Source organism: Pipistrellus kuhlii, unplaced genomic scaffold, assembly GCF_014108245.1.
Source record: "Pipistrellus kuhlii isolate mPipKuh1 unplaced genomic scaffold, mPipKuh1.p scaffold_m20_p_3, whole genome shotgun sequence".
Taxonomy (NCBI): domain Eukaryota; kingdom Metazoa; phylum Chordata; class Mammalia; order Chiroptera; family Vespertilionidae; genus Pipistrellus; species Pipistrellus kuhlii.
Genome location: NW_023425529.1, coordinates 47,794,752 through 47,822,734, shown reverse-complemented (window position 1 = coordinate 47,822,734; position 27,983 = coordinate 47,794,752). Strand labels below are relative to the sequence as shown.

The 27,983-nt window shown below is 55.2% G+C and overlaps 1 protein-coding gene and 1 long non-coding RNA gene across 2 annotated transcripts; one reads left to right on the top strand and one right to left on the bottom strand.

Annotated features, from left to right (window-relative positions):
• Positions 1-11,134: 11,134 nt before the first annotated feature.
• On the bottom strand, positions 11,135-27,360 carry ESYT1 (extended synaptotagmin 1). Its single transcript, XM_036454571.2, has 31 exons — positions 26,904-27,360; positions 25,489-25,530; positions 25,173-25,307; positions 24,970-25,043; positions 24,783-24,855; positions 24,539-24,628; positions 24,327-24,382; positions 23,830-23,953; positions 23,568-23,744; positions 23,372-23,454; positions 22,261-22,309; positions 22,046-22,132; positions 21,534-21,626; positions 21,264-21,335; positions 20,976-21,062; positions 18,860-19,009; positions 18,389-18,535; positions 18,111-18,287; positions 17,931-18,013; positions 17,780-17,828; positions 17,582-17,671; positions 17,376-17,471; positions 16,195-16,266; positions 16,021-16,107; positions 13,398-13,538; positions 13,168-13,316; positions 12,946-13,044; positions 12,736-12,867; positions 12,545-12,650; positions 12,319-12,368; positions 11,135-11,914 (listed from the first exon to the last, which is right to left on the bottom strand). The coding sequence occupies exons 1-31, from the start codon at positions 27,291-27,293 to the stop codon at positions 11,875-11,877; spliced, it is 3,300 nt and encodes a 1,099-aa protein (XP_036310464.1). The 5' UTR covers positions 27,294-27,360; the 3' UTR covers positions 11,135-11,874.
• On the top strand, positions 13,866-15,045 carry LOC123653194. The gene is made up of 2 exons (XR_006742853.1): positions 13,866-13,970; positions 14,497-15,045. It is a non-coding gene; the product is annotated as an uncharacterized LOC123653194 (long non-coding RNA).
• Positions 27,361-27,983: the final 623 nt, after the last annotated feature.

The following is a 27,983-nucleotide window of genomic DNA, read 5'->3' as shown; positions in this document are numbered from 1 at the left end:
GGAAGGGTGATGGGTTGGAGTTTGTGGAATGGAGATGATGGGTTAGCATGGGATTGAGGGAATTGAGAGTCTGAGTAACAGAGTATTTATGATCCACCACAAATAGAAAAGGAGTGAGTACAGCAGTGACTTATTAAGTTGAGAGAATATGGAAAGTCACTAAAGGCTGGAGTTTCAAGGAGGTTGAAGAAGTGAGATCGTTGGAGCAGGGTGGGAGTTGTAGAAAATAGTGCATTGGAGATTACTATTTCCAAGGCTATACAAGAATGCAAGAATACTAGGGGGAGTGGCCATGGGAATGAATGATGGAAAGGGTGTGAAGTGAAGGTCATTGGATTTGAGGATGAAGTCTCTTAAGGTTCTTGGAATTGCAAATAGCAAAACACCTGACTAAGGCTGGCTAAACAGTGAAGAGAACTTAATGTCTCACATTGTATTCTCTTTACTGTGTGGGTTTTAGGCTCATTTTGATCCAGAAGTTCAGGACATAACAAAAGGGATCTGCTCTCCAATTCTCGTGCCTCTGCTTTCCATGTGTTAGCACCCTCCTTGGGCCCCCTCCTGAGCCTTTCCATCTTCCTTACGTTCACTCACATGTTCACTCATGGTCACTTGCACTCTGCTTACCTGCTCACCCTACTCCTTCCAGGATTTTTTGTTTCTTCTTTTTTTTAATCCTCTCTCGAGGATTTTTATTTTTTTTTTTTACTTTTTTTTTTTTTAAACTTTTTTATTGATCTTAGAGAGAGAGGATGGGAGAAAGAAAAATATCAATGTGAGAGAGAAATATCAATCATTTACCTCGCGTATGCATCCCAACTGGAACTGAACCGGCAACGTAGGTACCTGCCCTGACTGGTAATCGAACTGTAACCTTTTTGGTAACAGATGACACTCCAGTCAACTGACCCACCGGCCAGGGCTTGCTTTAGTTCTTTTTTTTTTTTAATTAAAAAAACTTTATTTTTGAGTAGATAATATAAGTACAAAATTCAGAAGGAATAAAAGGTGTACAGTGAAAAGTAGTTCCCACCCCTCTTCCCAGAGTGACCAGAGCTGCCAGGTTCCCATGTGCCCTCTCAGCGCTCCTAGGCTTATGTACGTAGATATGTTTGATATAAATGGGTGTGTGCACACATACTTCTACCCACAAGCACACATTTCTCTCTGTCGCCTTCTTAGTTTTGTTTTTGTTTTTGTTTTTTCAATTGAGGAATAATCGACAGTACTTTCAGGTGTACAATATAACAATTTTGTATTTGTTGCAAAATGATTACCACATTGTAAAGAAAATTGCTGCAGCCCTAACCATTTTGGCTCAGTGGATAGAGCATCGGCCTGTGAACTCAAGGGTCCCAGGTTCAATTCCGGTCAAGGGCATGTATTAGGTCTAGTAATAATTAATGTCGTTTTCTAATACTTTTTTAAATCGAATTTATTTAAACAATACAACAAAATTTAATCAACAATATAGTTGCCGTTGTTTTCTACTACTTGTGCCCAACGCTCAGGAAGCATTTTAATCCCTCTGTTGTAAAATTCTTGTGATTTTGATGCAAAAAATTCGGTCAATGCATTTTTTTTTTTTTTTTTAAATCAATCTTTATTGTTCATATTATTACACAGGTTCCTCGTTTCTTCCCCCCTCCACCAGGTTCCCACCCCACCCTCTGCCCCCTCATCCTCATCCATTGGTGCACAGTTTATGTTCAGTCTCTTCCTCCCTCCCTTTCCCCGATAGTAAATCCCTTTTCAGATAGCAAATCTGTTACTTAGCATTCTCTCATATCAATAATACCTCCACATGCCCAATGATACACTTCACACAAAAGACATTTCCTAATAGGACAACCAGCCTCATCCAGGCCCCACTCAAGGCACTCACAGATCAACACCCCAGGACTATACTAACTCAACACATCCAGATATAAGCCTTCATCACTTGATTCAGCAGACCCTCAAGTTCCCGCAAAAGTTTCCAGCCATGTCTGAGAGGCAGCCGTGGGGCAGGGGCAGGTGAGGAGCGAGCTGTTTTGGGCCAGGCTGCTCCGGGCCTGGCCTCTGTTGCTCTGGTTTGTTCCACAACCAGCTGCTCCGTGTCTGGTCACTGCCGCTCCTGACCCAGTTGCTCTGGACTTGGCTGTTGCTGCTACAGGCCTGGCCACACCCGACTCGGCTGCTCTGGGCCCAATTGCTCCGGGCCCGGCCGCTCTGGGCCTGGCTGCTCCCAGCCTGTCAGCCGCTGCTCCGAGCCTGGCCACTCCCAGCCTGGCAGTCACTGCTCTGGGCCTGGCCGCACCAGACCCGGCTGCTCCGGGCCTGGCCGCTCCCAGCCTGGCAGTTGCTGCTCCGGGTCTGGTCACTGCCACTCCCGACCTAGTTGCTCTGGACTTGGCTGTTGCTGCTACAGACCTGGCCACACCCGACCCGGCTGCTCTGGGCCCGGTTGCTCCGGGCCCGGCCACTCCGGGCCTGGCTGCTCCCAGCCTGTCAGCCGCTGCTCCTGGCCTGGCCGCACCAGACCCGGCTGCTCCGGGCCTGGCCGCTCCCAGCCTGGCAGCCGCTGCTCCGAGCCTGGCCACTCCCAGCCTGGCAGCCACTGCTCCGGGCCTGGCCGCACCAGACCCGGCTGCTCCGGGCCTGGCCGCTCCCAGCCTGGCAGTCGCTGCTCCGGGTCTGGTCACTGCCCCTCCCGACCTAGTTGCTCTGGACTTGGCTGTTGCTGCTACAGACCTGGCCACACCCGACCCGGCTGCTCTGGGCCCGGTTGCTCCGGGCCCGGCCACTCCGGGCCTGGCTGCTCCCAGCCTGTCAGCCGCTGCTCCGGGCCTGGCCGCACCAGGCCCGGTTGCTCCGGGCCTGGCCGCTCCCAGCCTGGCAGGCACTGCTCCGGGCCTGGCCGCACCAGACCCGGCTGCTCTGGGCCCAGTTGCCCCAGGCCCGGCTGCTCCGAGCCTGGCCGCACCTGGGCTGGATGCTTTGGGCTTGGCTTCTGCTGTTCTGGGCCTGGCTGCTCCCAACCCGGCTGCTCTGGGCCCGGCTTCTTCGGGCCCGGCCACTCCGGGTCTGGGTGTTCCTGGACTGGCCACCCTGGGCTTGGCCGCCTCTGCCTCAAGCCTGGCTGCCCCTGCCCCAGGACTGGCTGCTCCAGTGCTGGCTGTTGATGCTCTGGGGTCTGGCCGCTGCTGCTCCGGGCCCGGCTGCCACTGCCTTGTGCCTGGCCACTCTAGGTCTGGTCGCCGCTGTTCCAACATTCTGTCCCTTTTTCTTTCTTTCTTACTTTCTTTTTTTTTTAAAAACGCATTTATGTTGCAATGTTGGCTGGTGAGTTGAGTTCTGACTTAGTCTTTGATTTTTCAAGATATACTTTGCATTCTTTCTTAAGTAATTTTACTATCATTTGCTCTCACTTGATTTCTTCACATTGAGAACTTCTATTGTTTCTTCCTTCCCGTCCTGGAATCTCAGCAGGTTGGCCTGTGGCACCCCTTTGTTCTCCGCGGGCTCCTGCGCTGCTTCAGCCTGTCGCCAGGGTTGGCGCCACCCAGGAAGCATCCCCGGTCCTTGGCTCCGTTGCCCGCGCTCAGCGGTCCAGGGCTCAGGGGCACCCCCCCCCCTGGAGGCCCCGTCGCCCGGCTCCTTGCTGGCACCCGGCTGGCAGGTGTCCAGCGGGGGCTCCTGCTCCTCGTCACGATCCTCCAGTCTGGAGCTTTCTTTCTCTCTCCCGCTAGGGGAGTCCAGGATCAGAGTCAACAGACTGTCCTCTGCGCGCAGTGTGCGCGACTCCGGGGGCTCGGCCTTTCGCCGCGCTCCCAGGACTCCACCTCACAGCCCCGTCTCCCCCTGCCCAGCCTGGGTCCCCAGGGACTGGCCCAGACCGGGAGTTCGGGGCGCTCCGTTCTGAGGCTCAGCGCCGCCGGAGGCTTTGTTCCTTCCGGCTGGGGTAATCCAGCATCAGAGTCTACATTCAGTCCTCTGCGCACAAAGCGCGCGACTCCGGGGGCCCCCGCCTTTCGTTTTTCCCCTGAGATTCAGCCTCCCAGCCCCGTCTCCCCCTGCCGGAGCCTGGGTCCCCAGAATCTGGCCCATAATGGGGCTCAGCGCTGCCAGTTCGGGGGTTCAGCCCAGGCTGGGGGTTTCATTTCCTTCCTGCTAGGGAACGCCAGGCAGCACCCAGCCCTCTCCTCTCCGGTTGCGACCTCTCGGTGCGCGCGAACGTGCGAGCGCGCAGCATGTCTCCGTACCTTAGGCTCTTTTTTCAGCTCCTCTGACTTTCCCTCTGGCTTTCTCCCACCTTCCTATTGTAGAGTTTTCAGTCAGTCGACCACCTGTAGGTCTGGGCAATGTCCACTCTACATTTTAGTTGTATTCCATTGAAATTGTTGTGAGCTGCTGCGGTTAGGTGTCTACCCGAGCAGCCATCTTGGATCCTCTCCGGTCAATGCATTTTTGAGGCATTCTTCATTATTAAATTTTTTTCCAAGAAGAAAGTTTTGCAAAGAACGAAACAAATGGTAATCAGAAGGGGCAATATCAGGAGAATATGCAGGTTGAGGGAGAACTTCCCATTCCAACTGGCGCAGTTTTTCAGCAGTGATTCTTGCAGGATGCGGTCGTGCGTTATCGTGGTGAAGATTAATCAGTGCGGGTTCTTTTTCTCTTAAAGCTTGGGCTAACCTTTCCAATTGGGCACTATACACTGCACTTGTAATGGTTTGGTTAGATGGTAAAAGTTCATAATGAAGAATTCCTTTAAAATTCCACCAAACACACAACATCACTTTTTTCGCATGCAAGTCAGGTTTTGACGTGGGCTGCGGAGCCTCATTTTTGTCCAACCATTGAGGCCGCCTTTTCAAATTAACATACAGCACCCATTTTTCATCTCCAGTAACAATTTGCTCTAAAAACAGCAAACGGTTTTGACGAGAGAGGAGCGAACTGCAAATTGTGACTCTTTGATTACGGTTGTTGTCGGTCAACTCATGAGGAACCCATTTTCCAAACTTTTGGACTTTGCCAAGTGCACGCAATTGATTGGAAATTGTTTTTTGTGAACAATTTAAAGTTGTCGCAAGCTCTTATTGGGTAATTTGAGGATTTTGCACCAAAAGAGCTTGAAGAGCTTCTTGATCAAAATTGGACACACGGCCTCGACCACTCTTGTCATCTAACGAAAAATTTCCCTCGTGAAATTTCTCAAACCAACGCTGGCATTTTCTGGCGCTAACTGCATCTTGACCAAGAGCACTACAGATGTTTTTTGCAGCCTCACTTGCTTTTCTTCCTGATTGGAACTCGTAAAGCATGCAGTGCTGAATATGCTCTTCATCCGCCATCTTCTTAGCCGTAGTTTTGCAACAAAAACCAAACCAAACACAAACTTTTTCAAGCAAAACTTGTTAATTGCACTTCACACGTTCTATAGATACCACGTGTCTGAAGGTTATGTCAATATAAGTCAACGCCAAGCAAGATTTTAAAAGAATGTTTAAAAACGACATTAATTATTACTAGACCAGATACCTTGGTTGTGGGCACATTCCCAGTAGGGGGTGTGCAAGAGGCAGCTGATCCATGTTTTTCTCTCATCGATGTTTCTAACTATCCTTCTCCCTTCCTCTCTGTAAAAAATCAATAAAATATATTTTAAAAAATCACTGCAGTAAGTCTAGTTAATATTCATCACCATATGTAGTTACAAAAAAATTTATTTTCTTGTGAGGAGAACTTTTAAAATCTAGTTTCTTAGCAGTTTTTAACTATGCAATAGAGTATTATTAACTGCTGTCACCATGCTGTATGTCACATCCCCAGGACTTACTTTATAACTAGAAGTTTGTACCTTTTGACCCCCTTAACCCAATTTACCCATCCCTACTCCTTCACCCCCTGCCTCTGACCTCCATTCTGTTCTCTGTATCTGAGCAGCTTTTTTTTTTTTTAAAGGTTTTTAAAATTAAATATATATATTTTAAAAATATTTTTTATTGACTTTTTACAGAGAGGAAGAGAGAGGGATAGAGATTTAGAAACATCAATGAGAGAAACATCGACCAACTGCCTCTTGCACACCCCCTACTGGGGATGTGCCCGCAACCAACGTACATGCCCTTGACCGGAATAGAACCCGGGACCCTTGAGTCCACAGGCAGACGCTCTATCCACTGAGCCAAACTGGTTTCAGCTTTTTTAGGATTCTATGGCCAAGTAGCTCAGTTAGTTGGAACATTGTCCTGATATACCAAGGTTGCATGTCCGATCTCCAGTCAGGGGACACACAAGAATCAACAAGTAAAAGAGAAAAGAAGGAGGAAAAAAAAGAACCAGTGACTCCCACTCTCCCTCCCAGGAGCACACCCTCTGCCTCTCACCAGTCCACTCTCACCTGCTGCTGCCCCTTTCTGTTCCCGTTCCTTCCCCCGGAGTTATGCATCTTATAAACTCTAAGGGACTCCACAGGCTTGCAAACAGGGAACAATGGACAAGCAGCAGTTCCTCCCAGGCAAGCCTGACCCTGTCTCCAAGGCCCTCTTTTTAATATATTTTTATTGATTTCAGAGAGAAGGGAGAGGGAGAGAGACAGAGATACATCAATGATGAGAGAGAATCATGGATCGGCTGCCTCCTGCACACTCTCTACTGGGGATCTAGCCTGAAACGCCAGCATGTGCCCTTGGACCGGAATCAAACCTGGGACCCTTCAGTGCAAAGACCGACGCTCTATCCACTGAGCCAAACCAGCCAGGACCAACGCCCCCTTTTCTCTGATTGCTTAGTGAGCCAAAGCAGCCCAGCTTAGACTCATTTCCGCACTTAGTCTTCTGTTGCTTCTTCTATCCTAGGCCCTTCCTTGTTTCCCTGTCCCCAGCTTTAATAAATAACTTCTAAAAATCCTATATAATAAAAGGCTAATAAGCAAATAGATCAAACAGCAGAACAAACAGAACTGAACAACATTGCTATGACACGTGATGACCACCAGGGGGCGTGCACAGAACATGGTGGGCATTGGCCATGGAAGGATGGTGGAGCAGGTTGGGGCGGTGTGTGTGTGTGTGTGTGTGTGTGTGTGTGTGTGTGCGCGCACGTGCGTGCCAGACCAAGGTGGGGTGCCAGTTTCTGCCATTAGAGTGAGCCTCTGGTGGTTACTGAAAATTCTTTTCTCCCGTGTGCCGCGGTCCCACCCGGTGCTTGCACCTGCTGCCGGCACCGGCCCTACTCACACCCACACCCAGTGCTGGAGTCGCCACTCGCACCCACTGCCACTGCCAGTGCCCAGTGTCGGTCCCGATCCTCAGCACCATCAGCGGGTGTGAGCAGCAGCTGCTGGCCAACCCTATGGCCCCTGAGGGCTTCTCTACCTCCCCCTGCTCCTGAGGGGTATTGGGGTAACAGCTGCTGCTCGCACCCACTGCTGGCACCAGCCCCACTCTCACCTGCTGCTGGCACAGGCCCCCATCGCTCAGCACCTTCAGCGGGTGCGCGCAGGGTTGGAACATGGGAGTGGCCGGCAGGAGCAGGGCTGCTGGCAGACAAGGGTCTGGGGGTCATGTGGCCGGGGGGTGGGGATGGGGGGTGGGGGAAGGTGGGGCACGGAGGATGGACCAAAACCCGACCCTGTGCCCACCACAACCTCACGGCCCTCAGTTCCTTTCAAGGTGCACAAATTTGTGCACTGGGCCCCTAGTAAAAATATAGAAAGGATCAACCAGTGAGTGCATGGGTGCCTGGAGCAAACCCATGTTTCTTTTTTCCTCTGTTTAAAATCAGTAAATAAACATTGTATATAAAAGCTTCTATATATAAATGAGATCATAAGCTATTTTTTTCCTCTGCCTGCCTATATTTTACTTAATATAATGCACTCAAGGTGAAACCATGTTGTCTCAAATAACAAGATTTCCTTTATTTTTTAATGTCTGAATAATATTGCAGTTTGTGTGTATGTGTGTGTGTATTCACATCTTTATCCATTTATTCATTGATGAACACTTAGGTTGCTTCTGTCTTGGCGATTGTAAATAATGCTGCAGTAAACATGGGAGTACAGATGTCTTTTTTAAAAAAATATATTTTTATTGATTTTTTACAGAGAGGAAAAGAGAGGATAGAGAGTTAGAAACATCGACGAGAGAGTGTCATCGATCAGCTGCCTCTTGCACACCCCCTACTGGAGATGTGCCCGCAACCAAGGTACATGCCCTTGACTGGAATCGAACCTGGGACCTTTCAGTCCCCAGGCCGATGCTCTATCCACTGAGCCAAACAACGGTTTCGGCAAGATTCTTTTCAAATTAGTTTTTCATTTTCTTTGGGTAAATACCCAGAAGTTGGATCATATGGTAGTTCTATTTTTAATATATTTTTAAAATATAAATTATTTTTTTTAATTTTAAAATTTCTTTATTAAGGTATCACATATTTGTCCTCAATCCCCCATTCCAATACCTCCCCTCCCCACTCATGCCCTCACTCTCCTATTGTCCTTGACACTGGTTAGGCTCATGTGTATGCACACAAGTCCTTTGGTTGATCTCTCCCTTTTATCCCCACCCTCCCTTTGAGGTCCAACAGTCTGACCCCCGGCTCCTTATCTCTGGGTCTGTTCTTGTTCATCAGTCTATGTCGTTCACCATTTTCCCTAGATGAGTGAGATCATGTCCTCGTGGAAATACACTTATAAGAACCGAAAATGAGACAAGCAATAATGGTTATGCTGAAAGGCATATGAATCAGTCTGTAGTGAGTTTCTTTCTGGGCCAATTTCAATGTCAAACAGTTCCTTATGTGTATATGTCAGCAATGATATTTCAGTTCTGGATGGTGGACAAATGGTGGTGATGCATGTCTGACCTTCTCTGGTTTGGTCCTGGGCAACCTGCAGTGATACACAGCTGCTGACTGCTATTATATTTTTAATATCTTGAGGAAACTCCATGCTGTTTTCCATAGTTGCTGTACCAGTTTGCTTTCTCATCAATAATAAACAAAGGTTCCCTTTTCTCCACATCCTCACCAACACTTCTTGACTTTTCCCTCCTATTTTTAATTTATTGATCTTAGAGATAGAGAGGAAGGGAGAGAGAGAGAGAAAAAAAAGAAAAACATCTACTTATAGTTCCATCTATTTATGCATTCATTGATTGGTTCTTATATGTGCCCTGACTGGGGATTGAACCCACAACCTTGGTGTATTGGGACAATGCTCTAACCAACTGAGCTACTTGGCCAGGGCCCTTCTTGACTTTTTGATAGTAGTCATTCTAACAGGTTTGAGGTGATATTGTGGTTTTTATTTGTATGATTAGTGATGTTGAGCACCTTTTCATATACCTATTGGTCATTTATATGTCTTCTTTGGAAAAATGTCTATTTAGATCTTCTGCCCATTTTTTCCCCGGATTGTTTGTTTTTGCTGTTGAGTTGTATGCATTCTTTATACATTTTGAATATTAACCCCTTATCAGACATGTAATTTTCCCATCAGTAGTTGCCTTTTCATTTTGTTGTTTATTTTGCTGTGCAGAAGCCTTTTGGTGTGATATAGCCCCCCTTCCTTATTTTTGCTTTTGTGGCCTTTGCTTTTGGTGTCAGATTCACTTGTAGTTCTTTAGGGCAGTTTTATATTTCAGTAGTATCTACTTAGTACGATGCTCCACATTTTTATTTGGTTTCCAGCCCAAGATCAGGAAAGGAAATTGACAGGTGGGTGGAGGGCAATTGCTGCTGGGGAGAGGGCTTCCTGGACCAGGAAATGACTCATGGTTATCTCTCAGTTGGCAAGAATTTTAACTACACCAGTTAGGGCCAATAAAGCCACATTCTAAGAGGCTAGTATTTATATAGTGTGTCCATATGCACCTGTATTTGCCTTTCTCTGGAAGAGGTAGGCATCATGTATGCGTCAATGTGGAATTCCAGCTATTTGAGAAATAACAGTACAGTTGTCAAATTCCTGTGATTGACCCTTAATTTGTTTAATCTTTGTATATATAGGTGCAACAATGTATTGAATATTGATTCTAATATGTAGATCACTACTTCCTCCCTTATGTATCCGAACTTGAGAAAGCTGGGAGTGGGGACCTGCTGGAGTGGAAGCATTTGTGCCACGCCCCCTAGTTTTCTGGAAACGTTTATCACTTGAAGCGGTGAACTAGGCCAAAAGTGCCTCTTAAAGCACACACTGCAAGATCATGGGCTGAGCGAGCGGAAGCCAGCTAGAACAGGAGGCCTTGGGCCACACGCCCAGGACGGAGTATAAGACAGTCCTTAGGATAGAAGCTCAGCTGTCCTGCTTTGGGGGTTCCCCGTTTGAGACATCTTGCACAAGGCCAGTATTGGGATTCTCTTACATGGATGAGGAGGGAGCAGGCGGCCAGGACCCATCATGACTACAAAGGAGATAGAGAAAGAAAACACAGGCTGAGCTGGTAGGTGGCATGGAGGCCACGTTCAGCTTTTGCTCGTCAGGAGCAACCGGACAGCTTGTGGGAGTGAGCTTAGTTCTCCGCGCACTCCCGCCCCCTCCGAGCCTCCTCCTCCCCCCAGCGGACAGCATCCTTCCCGAGGTGAACTCTCCCAGGTCCTGTTCCATAGGCGACGCTTCCTCATCTCCTGCTCCTTCCACGTGGCTGGCAGGACAGACGGAGCACAGCCACGAGGCTTGCATCCCAGGAAGGATCCCGAAGGAGCCGAGTCCGAGGTGAGCAGATCTGAGTGGGTCTAAATGACTCCCATCTCGCTGCCGTCGGCCGGGCCTGGTCTTTTGGTTCCAGGTAAACGTACCTCTGAGACACGGGGCGGGTGCTGAGGGAGAGCCAGGTGCCAGGGTGTGGGAATGAAAGGGTTCCTGGAGAGCCCGTGAGAGGATGGTCAGCGACAAGCTGGGTGGCAGCACACGCCATCACAGTGACAGGGAGTGAATCTCCCCAGAAGCTCAGAGCAGCTGCTCCTACAGGTCCCTGACCTTCTCAGCGGAAACATTCTCGGCGGCTGCAACCACAATAGGTTCTGACCATTACGTGAACGGACGTGATTTGTAGACTCGAATACGGGCTTTTGACACTTGGAATAAGCATCTAACAGGCAGGCTGGGCCCCTGTCCTTAAGGAAAAGAGCCACGCTGGACTGAATACAACGTTTAATGTAAGATACAGTGAATGGTGGAGCTGGTACAAAATGACGAGATTCAGTTCTAGTCAGTGAGCCAACAGCCTAGGCATCCAGAAAAAACTGGCCCTGCTGTTCGTCCTCGAGGCCCTCTGCTCGAGGCTCGCAGAGGGCTAGCTGCTCCCTGAAGGCGTGGGCTGGAGCCGTGTTCCCAGCTCCCGAGGGGGATCGGGGGGATCGGGAGGCTGCTGGCCCGGCCCCGCAGCAGGTGACGCTGGGGACAGGCTGGAGGGACGCGGGGTCAGAATGCACATGGGACAGGGTGCTCTTCACTCGCTACATGCAGGGGTCCGAGAGGCTCGGAGCTCCAGGGGTCAGCCTGCCCACTTCCTACCCCTGTGCTTCGCCTCTCGTTTACAACGGGAAGAAGACGGTTCCATGAAAGACAAAAGGTCTTTCTAGAAATGTGTTTGGCATAAGCTGGTGCCACTGCAAGTGCTGCCAGCGGCCAGGCACAGGTTCAGAGCCCTGAGGAGGGGGCGGGGCGGGGGCTTTGCGGCAGAGCAGGGCGCTGCCTCGGAGCCCCGAAGGTGAAGGCCGTGCAGTGAAGAAGGTTCCCCTCTTTGGTCAGGCAAAGGCCCTGGCGGGCCGGGGGCACAGGCTCTGCCTCAGGCCCTCGCGTTTGGCTCATCGCATTGAGGCGGCGATGCGGCAGGAGGCGAGGCGGAGTGACAGCAGTGAGGCCGGTCACCCCTGCTCCTAGGAGCTGCCTTTGTCCTTGTCATCCGTCAGGTCGTACCTGTGGGAGCGAGCAGAGAACAGTCAGGCGTAACGTCGACTCTTGTGTCTTCTTAGAAATGAGACATGAGCCGAAACCGGTTTGGCTCAGTGGATGGAGCGTCGGCCTGCGGACTGAAAGGTCCCAGGTTCGATTCTGGTCAAGGGCATGTACCTTGGTTGCGGGCACATCCCCAGTAGGGGGTGTGCAGGAGGCAGCTGGTCGATGATTCTCTCTCATCAATGTTTCTAACTATCCCTCTCCCTTCTTCTCTGTAAAAATTCAATAAAATATATTTTTTTAAAAATGAGACATGATCTAAGAGCTTTTTGGTTCTCGGCTCAGTCTGCATCTTTTTTTCCCTTCCTGTTTGGGATTTCTCCTACTTACTCTCCAGGCCCATCCCCCAACCGCCAGGCACTCACCACTGGGCCGCGCCCTGGGACAGGTCTGTCTCCGCGAGGTCCAGCTGCACCTGTGTGGGAGGAGGGTAAAGGCAGGATGTGACTTCCATAGCTCCAAAGGCCACGTCCCATCACCTCACTTCCTGCCCCACCAAAAGCGGGACGATCTGGCCACCTTCCCCTAGCAGGACTGCAGCCTGGATGCCTGCGGCCTCGCGCGCTCACCGCGGCCCGGCCCGGCCCTCACCTTTCCCAGCAGCTCCCGCTCCCTGGACATGAAGGACGGGCCGGACTTCACGGAGACCTCCAGCTTCCGCCGCAGGGCCTCCTCCAGCGGCAGCTCCCACTCGAACCTGGGGGAGGGGCGTCAGGCGCGTCCTCCGCCCGCCCGCCCGCCCGCCCGCCCGCCCGCCGTCCCCCCGCCCGCCCCGCACTGACCGCTCGTTGAACTCGGGATTGAGGGTCCTCTTCTTCTGCGAGGTCTTCCTCTTGGAGCCCCGGCTCCTGTCCGGGTGCAGCAGCAGCGACACGTAGGGGTCGGGGGGGTCCCGTCCGTTCTGCCGAAGGGACCTGCAGCGGAGGACGAAGGTGCTAAGGCCGCACGCGGGGAGGGACGGAGGGGACCCGGGGCCGGGGCCGGGGGCTCACCGGCAGCTGTGCACGATGCCGATCAGCTTCCGGTCTTCGCTGTAGTACCACACGGTGAGCTTCACCTGGCCCAGCGGCCCGGCCGGCGCCTCCGGGGGGCTGTGGGGGGCGGAGGCAGGTTGGGAGGAGGCAGTGCCTAGGGAACCTGCAGCTCATCCTTTCTATTCCCGATGCACCCCATTCCACACACACACACACACACACACACACCCCGGGCTTCACCTGTCCCCGTGGGTGAGGCGCTGCCGGAGCTCCGGGGCCGAGGAGGTGGCGTGAGGCAGGCCCCCCCAGGACTCCAGCTCCTCGCTCACAGAAGAGGAGCTGTGGCTGTGGCTGTGGGCTTCCACTCCCGAGTGCTGGGACACCAGGATCTAGGGGCGCAGAGAGCTCCGCTAACGTGCTGTTCGGTGCAGCCTCCGTCCGGCCCCCTTCCTGCCCCCGGCGGCACTCACCCCCAGCTGTGCTCTCAGCAGCACCTGCCCTTGACCGTTGTTGAGTGCAAACCAGCGGTCCACGCAGAGCTGCTCGGCCCCAAGGAGCTCCGAGAGGGGCAGCGACAAGGAGCCCAGCGCGCCGGCGCCCTCACCCCGAACCTGTGACCAACAGATGGAGGTCAAACCCCAGGGCCCGGCCGGTTTTGGTGAGAGACTCCCTTTTGTGAAGGACAAGGAAGCCCTGGTGACAGCGGTGGGGCCCACGACCTCCCTTCCTTTCTTAACCGGAGCAGGCCATCCCATCTTTACTTCCCACGCTTTTACAAATTATACCAGTAATCCCTGCACAGGGAGGAGGAAGGAACAGTAAAAATGGAATTACACTGAAAGGAAACGTCTTCTGCCCATCCTATCCCTATCTTCATACTCAAATATCAACATTCAAAACCTCTGTTCGAACATAATTCTAATTAATTCTAATTAACAGCCTGTATCTCTACTTCGTGATTTGCCAACTTTGGTACCCACTGATTCCCTGTAAGATGAGGAACTGAGCTCATTTAAATCCCTACCTCTGCTTGAGTTGTTATAGTCACATTATTTTTCTTTTTAAAATAATATATTTTAGCCGAAACGGGTTTGGCTCAGTGGATAGAGCGTCAGCCTTCGGACTGAGATTCCAGTCAAGGGCATGCACATTGGTTGCGGGCACATCCCCGGTAGGGGGTGTGCAGGAAGCAGCTGGTCAATGTTCCTCTCTCATCGATGTTTCTAGCTTTCTATCCCTCTCCCTTCCTCTCTGTAAAAAATCAATAAAATATATTTTTAAAAAATTAAATAAAATATTTTATTGATTTATTTTACAAAGAGGAAGGGAGAGGGATAGAATTAGAAACATCAATGAGAGAGACACATCGACCGAACAGTGCAACTGATCGATGTGTCTCTCTCATTGATGTTTCTAACTCTATTCAGGCCCTTATCTACCAGGGCCTCTTGCACGCCCCCTACTGGGGATGTGCCCACAACCAAGGCACTACGTGCTCTTGACCTAAATGGAACCTGGGACCCTTGAGTCCACAGGCCGAGGCTCTATCCACTGAGCCAAACCGGTTAGGTCACATTATTTTTCTATCAACTTTCGAAGGTATCAGATTACTCCATCAGAGGAGGAAGTCAGCTCTCCTATGTGACCTTTCGCCTTCCCGGTCCCTCCCTCCCATACCGCTTCACATTTTGTTCACCCTTCACCCCACTCATACCTAGTTTCCACTCCATTTATCCCACCGACGTTGCTGCAATAATCAGTGACAACCTAGTTTTCAGAGCCAATGACTAATTCTCTGTGATCTAATTTTACCTCGCAGCAACGTCTGGCCACTTCCTGTCGTCGTTCGAAACTCTCTCCTTTCGGTCCCTCTCACCCACTCTCTCCTGGCGCGTGTCCCACTGCCCTGGCCACACCTCAGGCCTGCGGGGACCTCTGACTCCCCGTCTGCTCTCTCACTGTCACAGCGCCTGGCATGGCCATCCTTCGTCCTTTCACAGACGCCTTAAGATGTCCTACGCTCAGGCTGGCAACTGCCACCTGCTGCCTGCTCATGATGCTCCAAGAACATCAGAACAGGCCATAGATCTACCTCCTGGATGGCTCTGATCTCAAATTTAAAAAGCTCCTCCCTTGTGCATTCCCAGTGTTGTCAACGGCACCTTCATCTGTCCAGCCACCCATGTAGGAACCAGGAGTAAGCATGGAGGCTGTTCCTGGTTCCTCCTTCCCCTCCGTGCCAACTGCCCCCCCCCCCCCATCGGCCTGTCATTTCCTGCTTCAGTTACTCTAGCTTCTTAACTGGGCTACCTGCTCCAGCGTTGTCCATTCTCTGTCCTGCTCCTCAAGTACAAATCTGGATGTGTCACCTCTCATTCCTTCACGTTTCCCTATGCTTTTTAAAAAATATATTTTATTGATTTTTTTAGAGAGGAAGGTAGAGAGATAGAGAGCTAGAAACATCGATGAGAGAGAACCATCGACCAGCTGCCTCCTGCACCCCCCCCACTGGGGATGCACCCACAACCAATGCACACGTCCTTGACCGGAATCGAACCCGGGACCCCTCAGTCCTCAGGCCGACGCTCTATCCACTGAGCCAAACCGGTTTTGGCGTTTCCCTATACTTTTAAGATAAAATCCAAATTCTTAGCATACTATTCAACAGCCCTCATGACGGAATAGTATGCTCCCTGCCTGCCTCCCTAGTCTATAATTTGCCTTCTTTCTCCTCCAGTCTTTTCTCAGACAGAAGAGTTTTCCTGGCCAGAGCCCGTTTATCCATCAGCTCAGGGGCCATCTAAGGATGCCTTTCTTACTGCCGCCCTTTTCCCCTGGACGGAGCTGGCACCAATCCCCCCCACCCGCCCCTTAGTGCCTTTTAGCTCAGCAGTTACCGGTCTGGAAGTATTCTCTGGTTATTTTTCTTCCAAAAGAGTGTGAGCTCCATAAAGATGAGACTGGACCTTTTGCCTCTGAAAGCCCTGCGCCCCAGGCTCCGTTCCTCAGGGTGAGGACACTGGTCTCGGAACGCCCTGTGGCTGTGCCTGGGTCACGCGGACCGGCACACTTCTGTAGGAAGGACTCCGGTACCTGCACCTCCAGGCTCTCCGTGTTCGGTTTCCTGATGAGGAAGGAGGCACACTCGTCCCAGATGGGGGCTGCCGTCTGGGGAACAGTCTGGCGGAGATGAGGGGAAGAGCAGTGGTGGGTGGTCTCTCCAGGACTCCTCTTACCGCCCCCCCCTCCCTGCAGCACTTCTGATACCTTAGTTTTATGAGAGGCTTCTCCCACGGTGATAGTAGCATAAGGGCTGGGAGGCTTGGTACCTTTTCGGAGCTAGAAAGAGAACATTGTGTTAAGTACTAAATATTTAGTATTTAATATTTTTAAAAATATATATTTTATTGATTTTTTGTGGAGAGGAAGAGAGAGGATAGAGAGTTAGAAACATCAATGAGAGAGAATCATCGATCAGCTGCCTCATGCACACCCCGCACTGGGGATGTGCCCACAACCAAGGCACATGCCCTTGACTGGACTCAAACCTGGGACCTTTCAGTTCACAGGCCGATGCTCTACCCACTGAGCCAAACCGGTTTCGGCTAAATATTAAATATTTAGTATTTAATATTAATGTTAAAAATTGTCTTAAATTGGGAGCAAGTTGGGCAGACTCCCCCCTCCTCTCACAAGGTCTATCCATCGCCAGCATCATGTCCCTATTATCACTAACAGCCACGGCCCTCCTTGGACAGACAATTCTTCCTATCCCAGCGCCTCCCTGGGAAGGAGAGGAACTCAGAATTTACTGTTATTTCAAACACACAGGAGCATCCAAACCCGAGGGAGGTGGGAGGTGGGAGGAGGGAGGAGGGAGGTGGGAGGAGGGAGGTGGGAGGAGGGAGGTGGGAGGAGGGAGGAGGGAGGTGGGAGGAGGGAGGAGGGAGGAGGGAGGTGGGAGGAGGGAGGAGGGAGGAGGGAGGTGGGAGGAGGGAGGAGGGCGGGAGGAGGGAAGGGAGGGAGGAGGGAGGTGGGACGGTGGGAAGGAGGAGGAGGATGGCGGGAGGCGTTGGAGGAGGGAGGAGGGGAGGAGGGAGGTGGGAGGTGGAGGTGGGACGGAGGGAGGGTGAGAGGGAGGTGGGAGGGAGGAGGAGGGAGGTGGGGGATGGATGGTGGGAGGGATGGAGGAGGGAAGGCGGAGGGATGGGGGAGGAGGGAGGTGGGGAGAGGGTAGGTGGGAGGAGGGAGGAGGGAGGTGGGGGAGGGAGGTGGAGGGGGAAGGTGGGAGGAGGCGGTGGGCAGGTGGGCCTGGGAGGTGGGAGGAGGGATAGGAGAGGGGAGAGGGGGTGGGAGGAGGGAGCGGAGGAGGGAGGCGGAGGTGGAGGAGGAGGAGGAGGAGGGAGGAGGGCCAGGGAGCTACGGGGCGGGGTGGGGGGAGGCCTCACCGGAAGGTCCTCCGCCCGCTCCAGGTAGACGGACAGCAGGGCCGCAGCCAGCTCTCCGCTCTTCTGCGTCTGGATCAGACTGTTCACCTGCAGCACCTGGGGGTCGGGGACCGGTGATAAGCCCTGGGCCGGCGCTTTCCTTAAATCAGAGGGAATGTTCGTCTGGACCCTCCGGGGCCCTGCCTCCCTCCCGCTGCCCTCCTCACCTCCTCTAGCTCAGCAGCAACGGGGCGGGGGGTCAGACGCTCCAGACGCAGGTGCAGGCGGCCAGACGGGACGTCCTCCAGGGTCAGCCACTGCGGGAGCGGCAGGGTTCAAGTTCGCGGTGCGGGGCCGAGGGGCCGTGAGGATGGGACTATGTGGGTGGGGATCGGGAGGGACTGTGATTCTAAGCCCAGGCTCACCTCGTCAAGGAAGCCGCTGTTGAGGACGGCGGTGAGGCTCACTTTACACCTGTCCGAACAGGTAAGCCCAGAGGTCAGCGCCAAGCCCGCCCCCGGAGGCGGCCTCGGGGGCCTGCAGAGGCCCCGCCTCCTCCCCGCGCTCCTCTCTCACCTGCCCAGGAAGTCGTCCTTGTCCAGGTCCTTGTCAAAAACCTCCACCCCGAGCTCCTGGCCTGGGATCGACGTGACAATCACCTGGGGGAGGAGACAGTGGGGACAAAGGGGATTCTCCTCCGGATGACGGAACCTCTCCACCGGCCCGGGACCCAGCTCTGCGGCCGCTCGCTCTGACCTCAAACACCTCGTTCCAGCGCGGGTTGAGGTCCTCCCGCACCACGCGGCTCCGGAGGCTCCGTCCCGCCAGCTTCAGTTTGACGTAGGGGTCGGACTTGCCCTTCACCAGCCCGCCCAGGAAACGGTCTTTGGCGATCAGGTCCTGGGCCTCCAACACGTGGATCCGGAGAACGTTCTGCGAAAAGGGCGGAGGCGCCCGATGGGGCGGGTGTGCCGGCCGGAGCTCCCGGCAGGGCACGGACCCTCTCCCCTCCCCCCTCCCTCCGGGGGCCGCACCTCGGTCCCGAAGTGGCTGTCCGGAGTGGTGTGCCGGGGCCGCGGGGGCGCGTCCACGCTGCTGCCCGGCTGGGGGCTCTCGCGGTCCAGGTCGGAGGCACCGGTGGCCGCGGGGAAGCGCACTTCTGACGAGTCCAAGTACAAGATCTAGGAGGGAGGGCCATTGTCCAATCAGAGCAGGGCAGCCGGCCCCCAGCAGGCCGGTCTGGGGGGGCCGGGGGGGCAGAGCAGGGGCCATAACGGGAAAACCAGGTCCCATCTCTCCGGGCTCCTCTCTATGGGGTTCCCTCCACCCCTGTCCTCTTCGGACGCCATGGCCTCCAGCGGTCAGATTGACATTCTTCGTGCGCCTGCCAGGCGGGTCCACATGCACCAGCTCATTTATCCTGGAGGTCAGCGCCTCCCCCCCTTACTCTTAGCACCAAGGAACCCACAAGAGCCTCCCACAGCCTCTGCCTCCCCGCCTCCTACCCTCATGACCACTTTCATGTAGAGCCTGGAGCCTGGGCCCGAGCCGCTGAGCTGGAACCACTGGTCCAGGGTGAGCTCGGAGGCCGTCAGCAGGCGGGCCAGGGGCAGGGTCAGCGCCCCCAGCGTCACCGCCCTGGAGTCGTCCTTCACCTGCAGGCGCGGAGGAGAGCAGTGAGGAGACACGGGGGGGGGCGGGAGGCCCCCAGGGAATTACATGGCAGCACCTTCCTTCTCTCCGAGCCAATCACAGGCCTTCTGCTCTGCTCTGGGCCAGCTTTCCACAGTCCTCTGCCCACTCCATGCCCCTTCTGCCTGTGCTCATCCTGTTCCCATTACCTGGAACGTCCTCATCCTCCTCTCTGCCTATTTAAATCCTACTCATCCTTCAAGGCCCGCATAAAATCCTCCTTCCCTGACAGAATCTTCGGTTACTCCGGCCTCTGCCCCATTCTCTGGCCATTCTTAGCCCTCTACGATGGGTATTTTACTCCCGCTGTTCAATATCTAATCCTCCTGGGGACTTGACCTGTGTATGTCTTGTCTATGAAACCAGCTAGTAGGCTTCACGAAGACAGGCACTCTTTCATGCTTTTCCTACGATCTTTCAAACACTAGGCACCCAGCCCGGCTGAGTGACCCGGGTGACTCGAGCATCATCCTGATCCGCCAAGGTTGTGGGTCAATCCCCAGTAAAAAAAATTTTTTTTTTAAATATATTTTTTTATTGATTTCAGAGAGGAAGGGAGAAGGAGATAGAGATATCAATGATGAGAAAGAACCACAGATCAGCTGCCTTCTGCACACTCCCCTGCCCCCCTGGGGATCAAGCCCACAACCCAAGCATGTGCCCCTGACTGGAACCCTCCAGGCCCACAAGCCAACGCCTTATCCACTGAGCCAAACCACCTAGGGCATTTTTTTTTTAAGTGCCCTGGCTGGTGTGGCTCAGTTGGTTGAGCATCGTTCCATACACTAAAAGGTCACCAGTTCAATTCCTGGTCAGGGAACAAGCCCAGGTTGCAGGTTTGTGAAGCAACCAGTCAATATGTCTCTCTCACATTAATGCTTCGCCCTGCCCCATCTCTCCTCCTCCCTCCCTCTGCCCCATCTCTCCTCCCTCCGTCCCTCCCATCCACTCTATCTAAAAGCCAATGGAAAAAATATCCTCAGGTGAAGATTAACAACAAACAATAATAATACTAGGTACCTTATAGATAATGTTCTTTGTTTTTAATTCGAGCACAATTTACAAATTTATATACCATAAACATCACTCTTTTTAGGTGTACAATTCTCAGTTATAAAAAACTAGAGGCCCAGTGCATGAAAATTCATGCACTGGAGGGGGGGGTGTCCCTCAGCCCAGTCCACCCCCTCAGGGGCAGGAGGTGACCTGGTGATCAGGGGAAGGCAACACCCCCATCACACCTCAGCTGCTGCCACTGCCGGCAGCACAAGCCTCAGCCAGCCCTGGTTACCTGGGCCTCAGGCAGCCCTGGGTGGCTGGGGAGGCAGGCGAGCAGAACAGCCGGACCGGAACAGCCGGACCGCCTGGGGAGGGCCTGGCCATGCCGCGCTGCTGCCCTGGCGGGGCAGAGGGGACTAGGCGCTGCCATCTGGTGGCTCTGGGCACCGCCATTTTTGAGGGCATGACAGTCAATTAGCATACTCCCTCCTTACTGGCTGTGGGTGCCACCATATTTGTGAGGGTGTGAGTCAATTACCATATCCCCTCATTATTAGGAAGATTCTAATATAATGGGGAACAGTAGAGAGTAGAGGAGACAGAGTCTAGATAGATGGATTAAAAATAGACATGAGCCAAGATTGGTTTGGCTCAGTGGATAGAGCGTCGGCTTGGGGACTGAAAGGTCCCGGGTTCGATTCCAGGCAAGGGCATGTACCTTAGATGCGGGCACATCCCCAGTAGGGGGTGTACAAGAGGCAGCTGATCGATGACTCTCATCGATGTTTCTAACTATCTCTCTCCCTTCCTCTCTGTACAAAATCAATAAAATATAAATAAAAAAAATAAAAAATAAAAAATAGAGATGAACGGAGGACATGGAGAAGAAACGGTACAGATATGAGAAGGCAGGACAGACGACTGACTCACCTGCACATCGAGCTCCTGGCGCTGAGGGTCCTGCAGGAAGAAGCGGAAGGCCTCCTCCCACACGGGGCTGTTGGTGTTGTAGACAGCCTGCAGACGACAGGACTGAGGGTGCCGTCCACGTAACAAACCACCCCAACACATTTTTTAAAAGGTTACGTCATAGTGCCATTCCTGTTTCTCAGAAAGCCCTTACCATGATCAGCTTCCCAAAGGGAAACGTCATCCCAGAACAGGCCTCCCCCAGCCTCACACACAAACGCCACTTCCCACAATGCTCCCTGGCCTCACCTTGCTCTCCCGGGTCACGTCCTGAACGGACAGTTGTACCATGGGGTTGGGCTCCTTGTTCCCCTTCTTCAGCTGTGGGAGGTGAATTCAGAGTCACTATCACCGTGTTTCTGTTTCAGGGACGGAAGGGGGTGCTCCTCTCTGAGAGGCTCTGACCCCCGGGACCCTGTGCTACAGGACGCTGCTTCCGGAGCCGCAGGCAGCGGAAAAGAGGGGTGTGAACGCTGCATGCCAGGCCCCCGTCCACCTGCTCTCAGGAGCCACACTCACAGGGAGATCCTGGGCCCGATCCAGATAGACAACCAAGATGGCAGCTGACGGGGGCTCCGGCCGGGAGGAGACGCCTCGGTTCCACTGCAGGACCTGCAGGGGTGGGGCAGTCCGACCTCAGGCCCGCAGTCCCCCGCAGAGACTCAGTCCCCACAGAGACCTCAGGCCTGCAGTCCCCCGCAGAGACTCAGTCCCCCGCAGAGACTCCTCAGTCCCCCGCAGAGACTCCTCAGTCCCCCGCAGAGACTCAGTCCCCCACAGAGACTCAGTCCCCGCAGAGACTCAGGCCCCACAGAGACCTCAGGCCCCGCAGAGACTCAGTCCCCACAGAGACCTCAGGCCTGCAGTCCCCCGCAGAGACTCCTCAGTCCCCCGCAGAGACTCCTCAGTCCCCCGCAGAGACTCAGTCCCCGCAGAGACTCAGTCCCCGCAGAGACTCAGGCCCCGCAGTCCCCTGCACTGCCCGATGACCACTGCTCCCCCGCCCTCGTCCTGCTCCCTGTGGTGGTTACCTGCTCCAGTTTGTCTGCATCTGGCAACAGTGACAGCCATTCCAGCTTCAAGTGGACTTGGCCTTGCCCGCCTTGCAGAGGGAACCACTGGGGAAGTGGAAGAAAGTGAGGTACCGTTGAGATCAGATAGCCGCCCGGCCTCGTCCCCACCAATGTAGCAACTTCTGTCTGCCGTGTGGGCGAGCCCACCCCACCTTCCTCTTTTCTTAACTGACCTCATCCAGGACTCCAGCCTGTAGCACCTTCCCCACATCCAGCTTCATCCTGGGAGGGGCAGTGGGAGGGAGGGGAGGGCCGTGATGAGTAGCGTGTCACTGGCCCTCCACTCACTGACCTAGAAATAACTGGCGGATCGGACTCCCTTCTCCTCATCCTCGGGAGAGGATTGTGTGTGTGCACACGCACACCCACACGTGCATGTGCCTGTGTGTGGGTGGGGGTAAGGAATGGGAGGTTGGGAAGGAAAACAATACACAATTTCCAGGCCTGGGAAAGGATTATAATTACTAGCCCTGGATGGTTTGGCTCAGTGGATAGAGCGTTGGCCTGTGGACTGAAGGGTCCTGGGTTCAATTCCAGTCGACGGCAAATGCCCAGGTTTCGGGCTCAATGCCCATTGGGGGTTTGGAGGGGACGTGTGCGGAAGGCAGCCAATTAATAATTCTCATCATTGATGTTTGTCTCTCCCTCTCCTTTCCTATCTGATATCAATAAAAATATTTTTAAAAAATTTTTTAAAGAAAAGGACTGCCCTAACGGGTTTGGCTCAGTGGACAGAGCGTCGGCCTGGGGACTGAAGGGTCTCAGGTTCGATTCCGGTCAAGGGCATGTACCTTAGTTTCGGGCACATCCCCAGTGGGGGGTGTGCAGGAGGCAGCTGCTTGATGTTTCTCTCTCATTGATGTTTCTGACTATCCTTCTCCCTTCCTCTCTGTAAAAAATCAATAAAATATGTATTTTTTTTTTTTTTTTTTAAAGAAAAGGGCCAGGACCGGTTTGGCTCAATGGATAGAGCGTCGGCTTGGGGACTGAAGGGTCCTGGTTCGATTCTGGTCAAGGGCATGTACCTCTGTTGCGAGCACATCCCCAGTAGGGGGTGTGCAAGAGGCAGCTGATCGATGACTCTCTCTCATCGATGTTTCTAACTCTCTCTCTCTCCCTTCCTCTCTGTACAAAATCAATAAAAATAAATAAAAATTAAAATTAAAAAAAAGCCACTGGGATGCATAATTTAAAAAAGAAAAACTTAAAAAAGAAAAGGACTATAATTACCTTTGAGACCCTGCTAGCACCGGGGCTTTAGAATCCTAACATCGGCAATCTCACCTGCCCAGAAAGTCATCTTTGTCGGGGTCCTTGTCAAACACCTCCACCTCCACCTCCTGGCCCGGGACCTCGTGCACAATCACCTGGAGAGCGGAGGGGCGGGCTCGTGGGCTGCAGCCGTGAGGACCGCCTGTCACATCGCCCTCAGCCGTCCGAGCCGCCCGTTTCACTCAGCCCCATTCTCCAGCTCTCCCACCTCGTAGGTCTCTCCCCACTGCGGGTTGAGTTCCTCGTCGATGACACGACTACAGAAGGTCTGGGTGCCCACTCGCACAATGGCATAGGGGTCTGACTTGCCCTCAATCAGGCCCTTCACATATTTGTCCTTGGAGCTTAAGCCTCGAGCAGCCAGCAGGTGAATCCTGATAATGCCCTGAGGGTAGGACCCAGAGAGTGAGAAACCACTGGCCGGCACGGGGTCCCTGGAGAAGCATCTGTTTAGGAGAGAGAGGCCGTACCCGGGGGAGAGGGGAGCGCAGCTGGGCCACGTCCTGGAGGTCAGGCACCAGGGGCACCAGCAGGCGGTTGGGCAGCACCAGGAAGGCAGAGATGGAGTCCATGATCATGGTGTCGGAGAGCGAGCTGGATCGGGGGCAGAAAAGGTGGTGAGCGAGGGCCCTGACCCCAACTATGTTTCCCACAACCAAGAGGCCTGCGCCCAAAGGAGGTCCGTTCTTGAAACTCTCTTTGCTCCTCTCCTGCCCCGATTTCCCGCCTCCTGCTCTGCCCCGTCTTCACTGCCATCCCCGCCCTCCTCCTTCTGCCCCTGTCCAACCGTCTGCCGCGCCCTTCCTTCCCTACAGAAGGAAAACCGGAGCCTGGTACTCGGCAGGGGTATTTGTCTTATCTCCCCAGCTCGGCTCCGGGCTCCCGGAGGGCACTGCTGCACCTTTCACTGCTCTGCACCCCCCGGCCAGCCGCACCCCCTAGCCGGTGCTCAGTCCGTCCTTGGTACCTGAGTCCTGGGATATCCAGCAGGTTGGTCATCCCCGTCCAGTTGATATCGAGGGTCTGGAAGGAAAGGGCGCGCGGAGGTGTGGTCGGCCCACCCAGCAGTTGCCAGAATTCACCTTCTTGTCAGTCCCCTCCTCCATTCCCTCGGTGGCCGTTCCACCCTCCCCCCCACAATCCTCTGCTTCCCCATCCTTCCTCAGCATCCCTCCTTACCGGGCGTCGAATAAAGAACATGGACACAGCCCCCACGATAGGAATGTCTCCTATGAGCGGCTCCAGAATCACCCGCAGGACACCGTGCAGCTGGGACAGGAGAAGACGGGAGCCTTTCCTCAGAGACCGCCTGCCCCCCCTCACTCCCAGCCTTGGTCCCCCCCACACACACACATCCGCACCCACGTCCCAGGAAACGGGGGCAAAGCTCCCTCCCTCCCGGGGCCCCTGACGGCCGCCCCACCTGCATGCCCTTGACCCCAGCTTTGCAGAAATATTTCTTCACTTCCACATCAATCTGTATGTCGCCTACGTAGCTGGGGTTGGGGAGGAAAACAAAACGTTAGCGCTTGGCGAAGTGGGGGCAGGGGCACAAAGCCCTGTGACCAGCCCTGGAGAACGGGAAGTGGAGGAGGGGTAAGTGGTGCTACCTGATGTTCATGTCCAGCAGGATCTGCTGCTTGTTCTGACCCGGGTGAACTTTGACTCCTAGGATGCGCAGCGGCTAGAGAGAGGTGAATTCTTGAGAGAAAGGAAGGGGAGGGGAGGGGTATCTCAAGCTCCTCTGACCTCCCCCCACATCCCCTGTGCTTTCTCCTCCGCCCCTTACTTTCCTTCTCTCTCACACACACACCTTTTCACCCAGTTCCACTCGGGTGAATGTGAATGTCTGTAAATGAGGGTTAGATCCTCGCACAGCAGGGGCCACCGTCTCAGCCAGAAGCTTCTCCATGTACTGCCCCAGGAAGGGCCAGACCTGGGCCACAATCTGGGGGGAGAGGGAGCCAGTCACAGAAGAGCCCAGACCCCCTCCGAGGTCCAGTCCCTTCAGAATGCGCCCCCGGAGAGCAGGGAGGACGGGCGGGGGCCGGGACTGAGTGTGGCAGAGGACGGCCAGAGGAACGGCCTGTTCCCCACTTAGGAAAAGGAAAAATGCAGACAACCCTCACCTTATTTAGCCATTCCACCTTTTCCACGTCTGGGAAGCTGACCTAGAGGGGGGGGGGGAGAGTACTGAGCACAGCCTGCTGCTTCCTGCGAAGATGCTGAGAGGAGAGGAGAGGTGAGGGCCGCCTCCACGGCTGGGGGCGTGGAGGTCTCTGCGGGGGAGCTGGGTGGGGCGGAGGGGGAGCTGGGTGGGGCCGGAGGGGGGAGCTGGGTGGGGCCGGAGGGGGGAGCTGGGAGGGGCCGGAGAGGGAGGCCGCCCTTGGCTGCTCTGTGGCCGCTCAGGATGTGAAAGGACAGCTGCCGGCAGAGGAGGAGTGAGACGGGCACATTCTTTCTGGAGGGGGAGGTCCTGGCAAACAGTTTGAGGAAGAAATCCTGGGCTTGGAGAGGTCCGGTTCCTCTGTGCAGCCTGCCCTCTCTGACCCGCCTCTGTGCCAGGAGTGCCAAGGGGAACGGTTCCCTGAGTCAGGGAGGGCCAGAAGCGCTACCAGCCGCAGGCCCTGGCCTTTGTGTTTTCTTTTCTTGTGTGGATCAGTGGGGCTCCTTTGTGGGAAAGGGCACCTGTGCTCCTGCTGGGGGAGGAGGGGGGAGTAGCTTCGGAAGGATTCGCTCTGTGGAAGAGCAGGAGGAACAAAGGACAGTGGCTGCCTGGGCTGCGTGTCCCCAGGGACCATTTCTTCCCCTCTGGCCTCTCCAGTCCTGGCCTGGGCAACATGGCTGTGCCCGTCCAGTGCCAACTTTGATTCCTCTCCGGCCTGGTCCCTCTAGGCTGGCACCTCTGCTGGGAGCGGACAGGAGGGGCTGGGGACCGCTCTTCTCTGAGAGGCCAGAGGAGGCATCAGGCTCCCCCGATGGATAAGCGCAAAGAGATAAGGATCTGGGCCTCTAACAAACGCAGCCCACACTCCGGAAAAGGGTGGGGCTGCCGGGCGGCGGGTGAGGGCTGCGGGCACTGCAGCAGCCGCTCCCCCTCCCGTGCGCCCGGCAGCCCGCATCCCCTGCGCTGCGGCCGGAGGGTGCGGCCAGGTGCAGGGCGCCCTCCTCCCGCTCCTCTCAGTCCGCCAGGGCAGTGCCCCCCGCGCTGGGTCCCGGGGGCCCCGAGGGTGACAGCGGGAAAAGAAATGGGGGTGGGGTGGGGAGCCCCAGGGCAGGAGAGGGAAGGAAACCCCCGGAGCGGCTGTGGCATGCGGATGGCACAGGCGCCGGCGGCCCCGCAGGCAGCGGGCGGGGCTGTCCGGAGGGAAGAAGCCGGTGCTGGGAGGGATCGCAGCCGGGCGCCGAGGGGAGGGGGGGCAGTGGGTCCCCGGAGAGCGGGGACGTCGGGGCGGGCGGGTCCCAGGCGGGAGCGGCCTGGGGACGCGGAGCAGCGCCGGGGCCGGGCCGGGCCGGGCCGGGCCGGGCCGGGGCCCGCGCTCACCCAGGCGGGCAGCTCCCGGTGGCTCAGGTACAGCGTCTGGGCCGTGAGCCGCTCCTCGTCGTCCAGCAGCAGCCGCGCCACGCGGAGCCTCCGTTCCTTGCCGTCGCGGACGCGGCGCCAGCCCAGGTAGAGGGCGAGGCCGACCAGCACGAAGCCCACGCTGAGCCCCAGGGCCCCCGCCAGGTACACCGGCACCAGCACCAGCAGCCGCCGCCCGAACGCCGTCAGCGCCGCCAGCGCCTCGCCCGCCGCGCCCGGGCCGGCCGGCGGCTCCCCGAGGCTCGGGGCGGGCTCGGGGGGCGCGGCGGGGCGCTGGCCGGGGGGCGCGGCGGGGGCGGGGGCCCGGTCCTGCGGGCCGGGGCTGGAGCCGGCTCCCGGGGCGGGCTCCATGCTGCCTCTGGGGAGAGCCCTCCGGACAGACCCGGGAGGCGCCTGATCTCCCGGCTCCCCCCGCCGCTAACCGTAAACCCTAAAAGGCAGGGACTCAGAGCCACGCCCTTCCTCCCCTGGCCGGGGCGGGTCCCGCCGCAGAGAGCGAGGTGGAGCCGGAGCCTCGGACCCGCCCCCTTCCGCCGGGGGGGGGAGGCCTCCGGGATCGAACCGAGCGCCGAAGGGGCGGCCGGGGAGGGCGGGAGAGCGAGGAGAGCGGCTCCGGAGCCGCACCGCGCTGGCCGGAGAGGCGCGGCGGTCTGCGGGCCATTTAAACCGGGGGGCGGGCCCAGGCGCCCCCCACGGGGATTGGGCGGCGGCGGCGTGACGTCACGCAGAGCTGCTCCGTTTTCGGAGGGAACGCGAGTGGAGGGCTCCCTTCCTCTCCATTGGGTTTGGCAGGACTTGGTCTGCGATTCCTACATGTTCGTTTGCCAGCTCTCCCTGTGCTCGTATCCGAAGCACTTTCCTTCAGTATGCTCTGGCTGTCCTTAACCCAGGGAAGGAAATTACCCTATTTGGAATGAAAGTGTCCCATGACCTACGCTGTCCGCCCTGTCCTTAGTCCTCTACCCTGTCTGTGCGGTCTGTGCAGTCTGTGCAGTGAAGCGGCAGACGCTAGAGAAAACTGGGGAATCCGGGAATAACGGA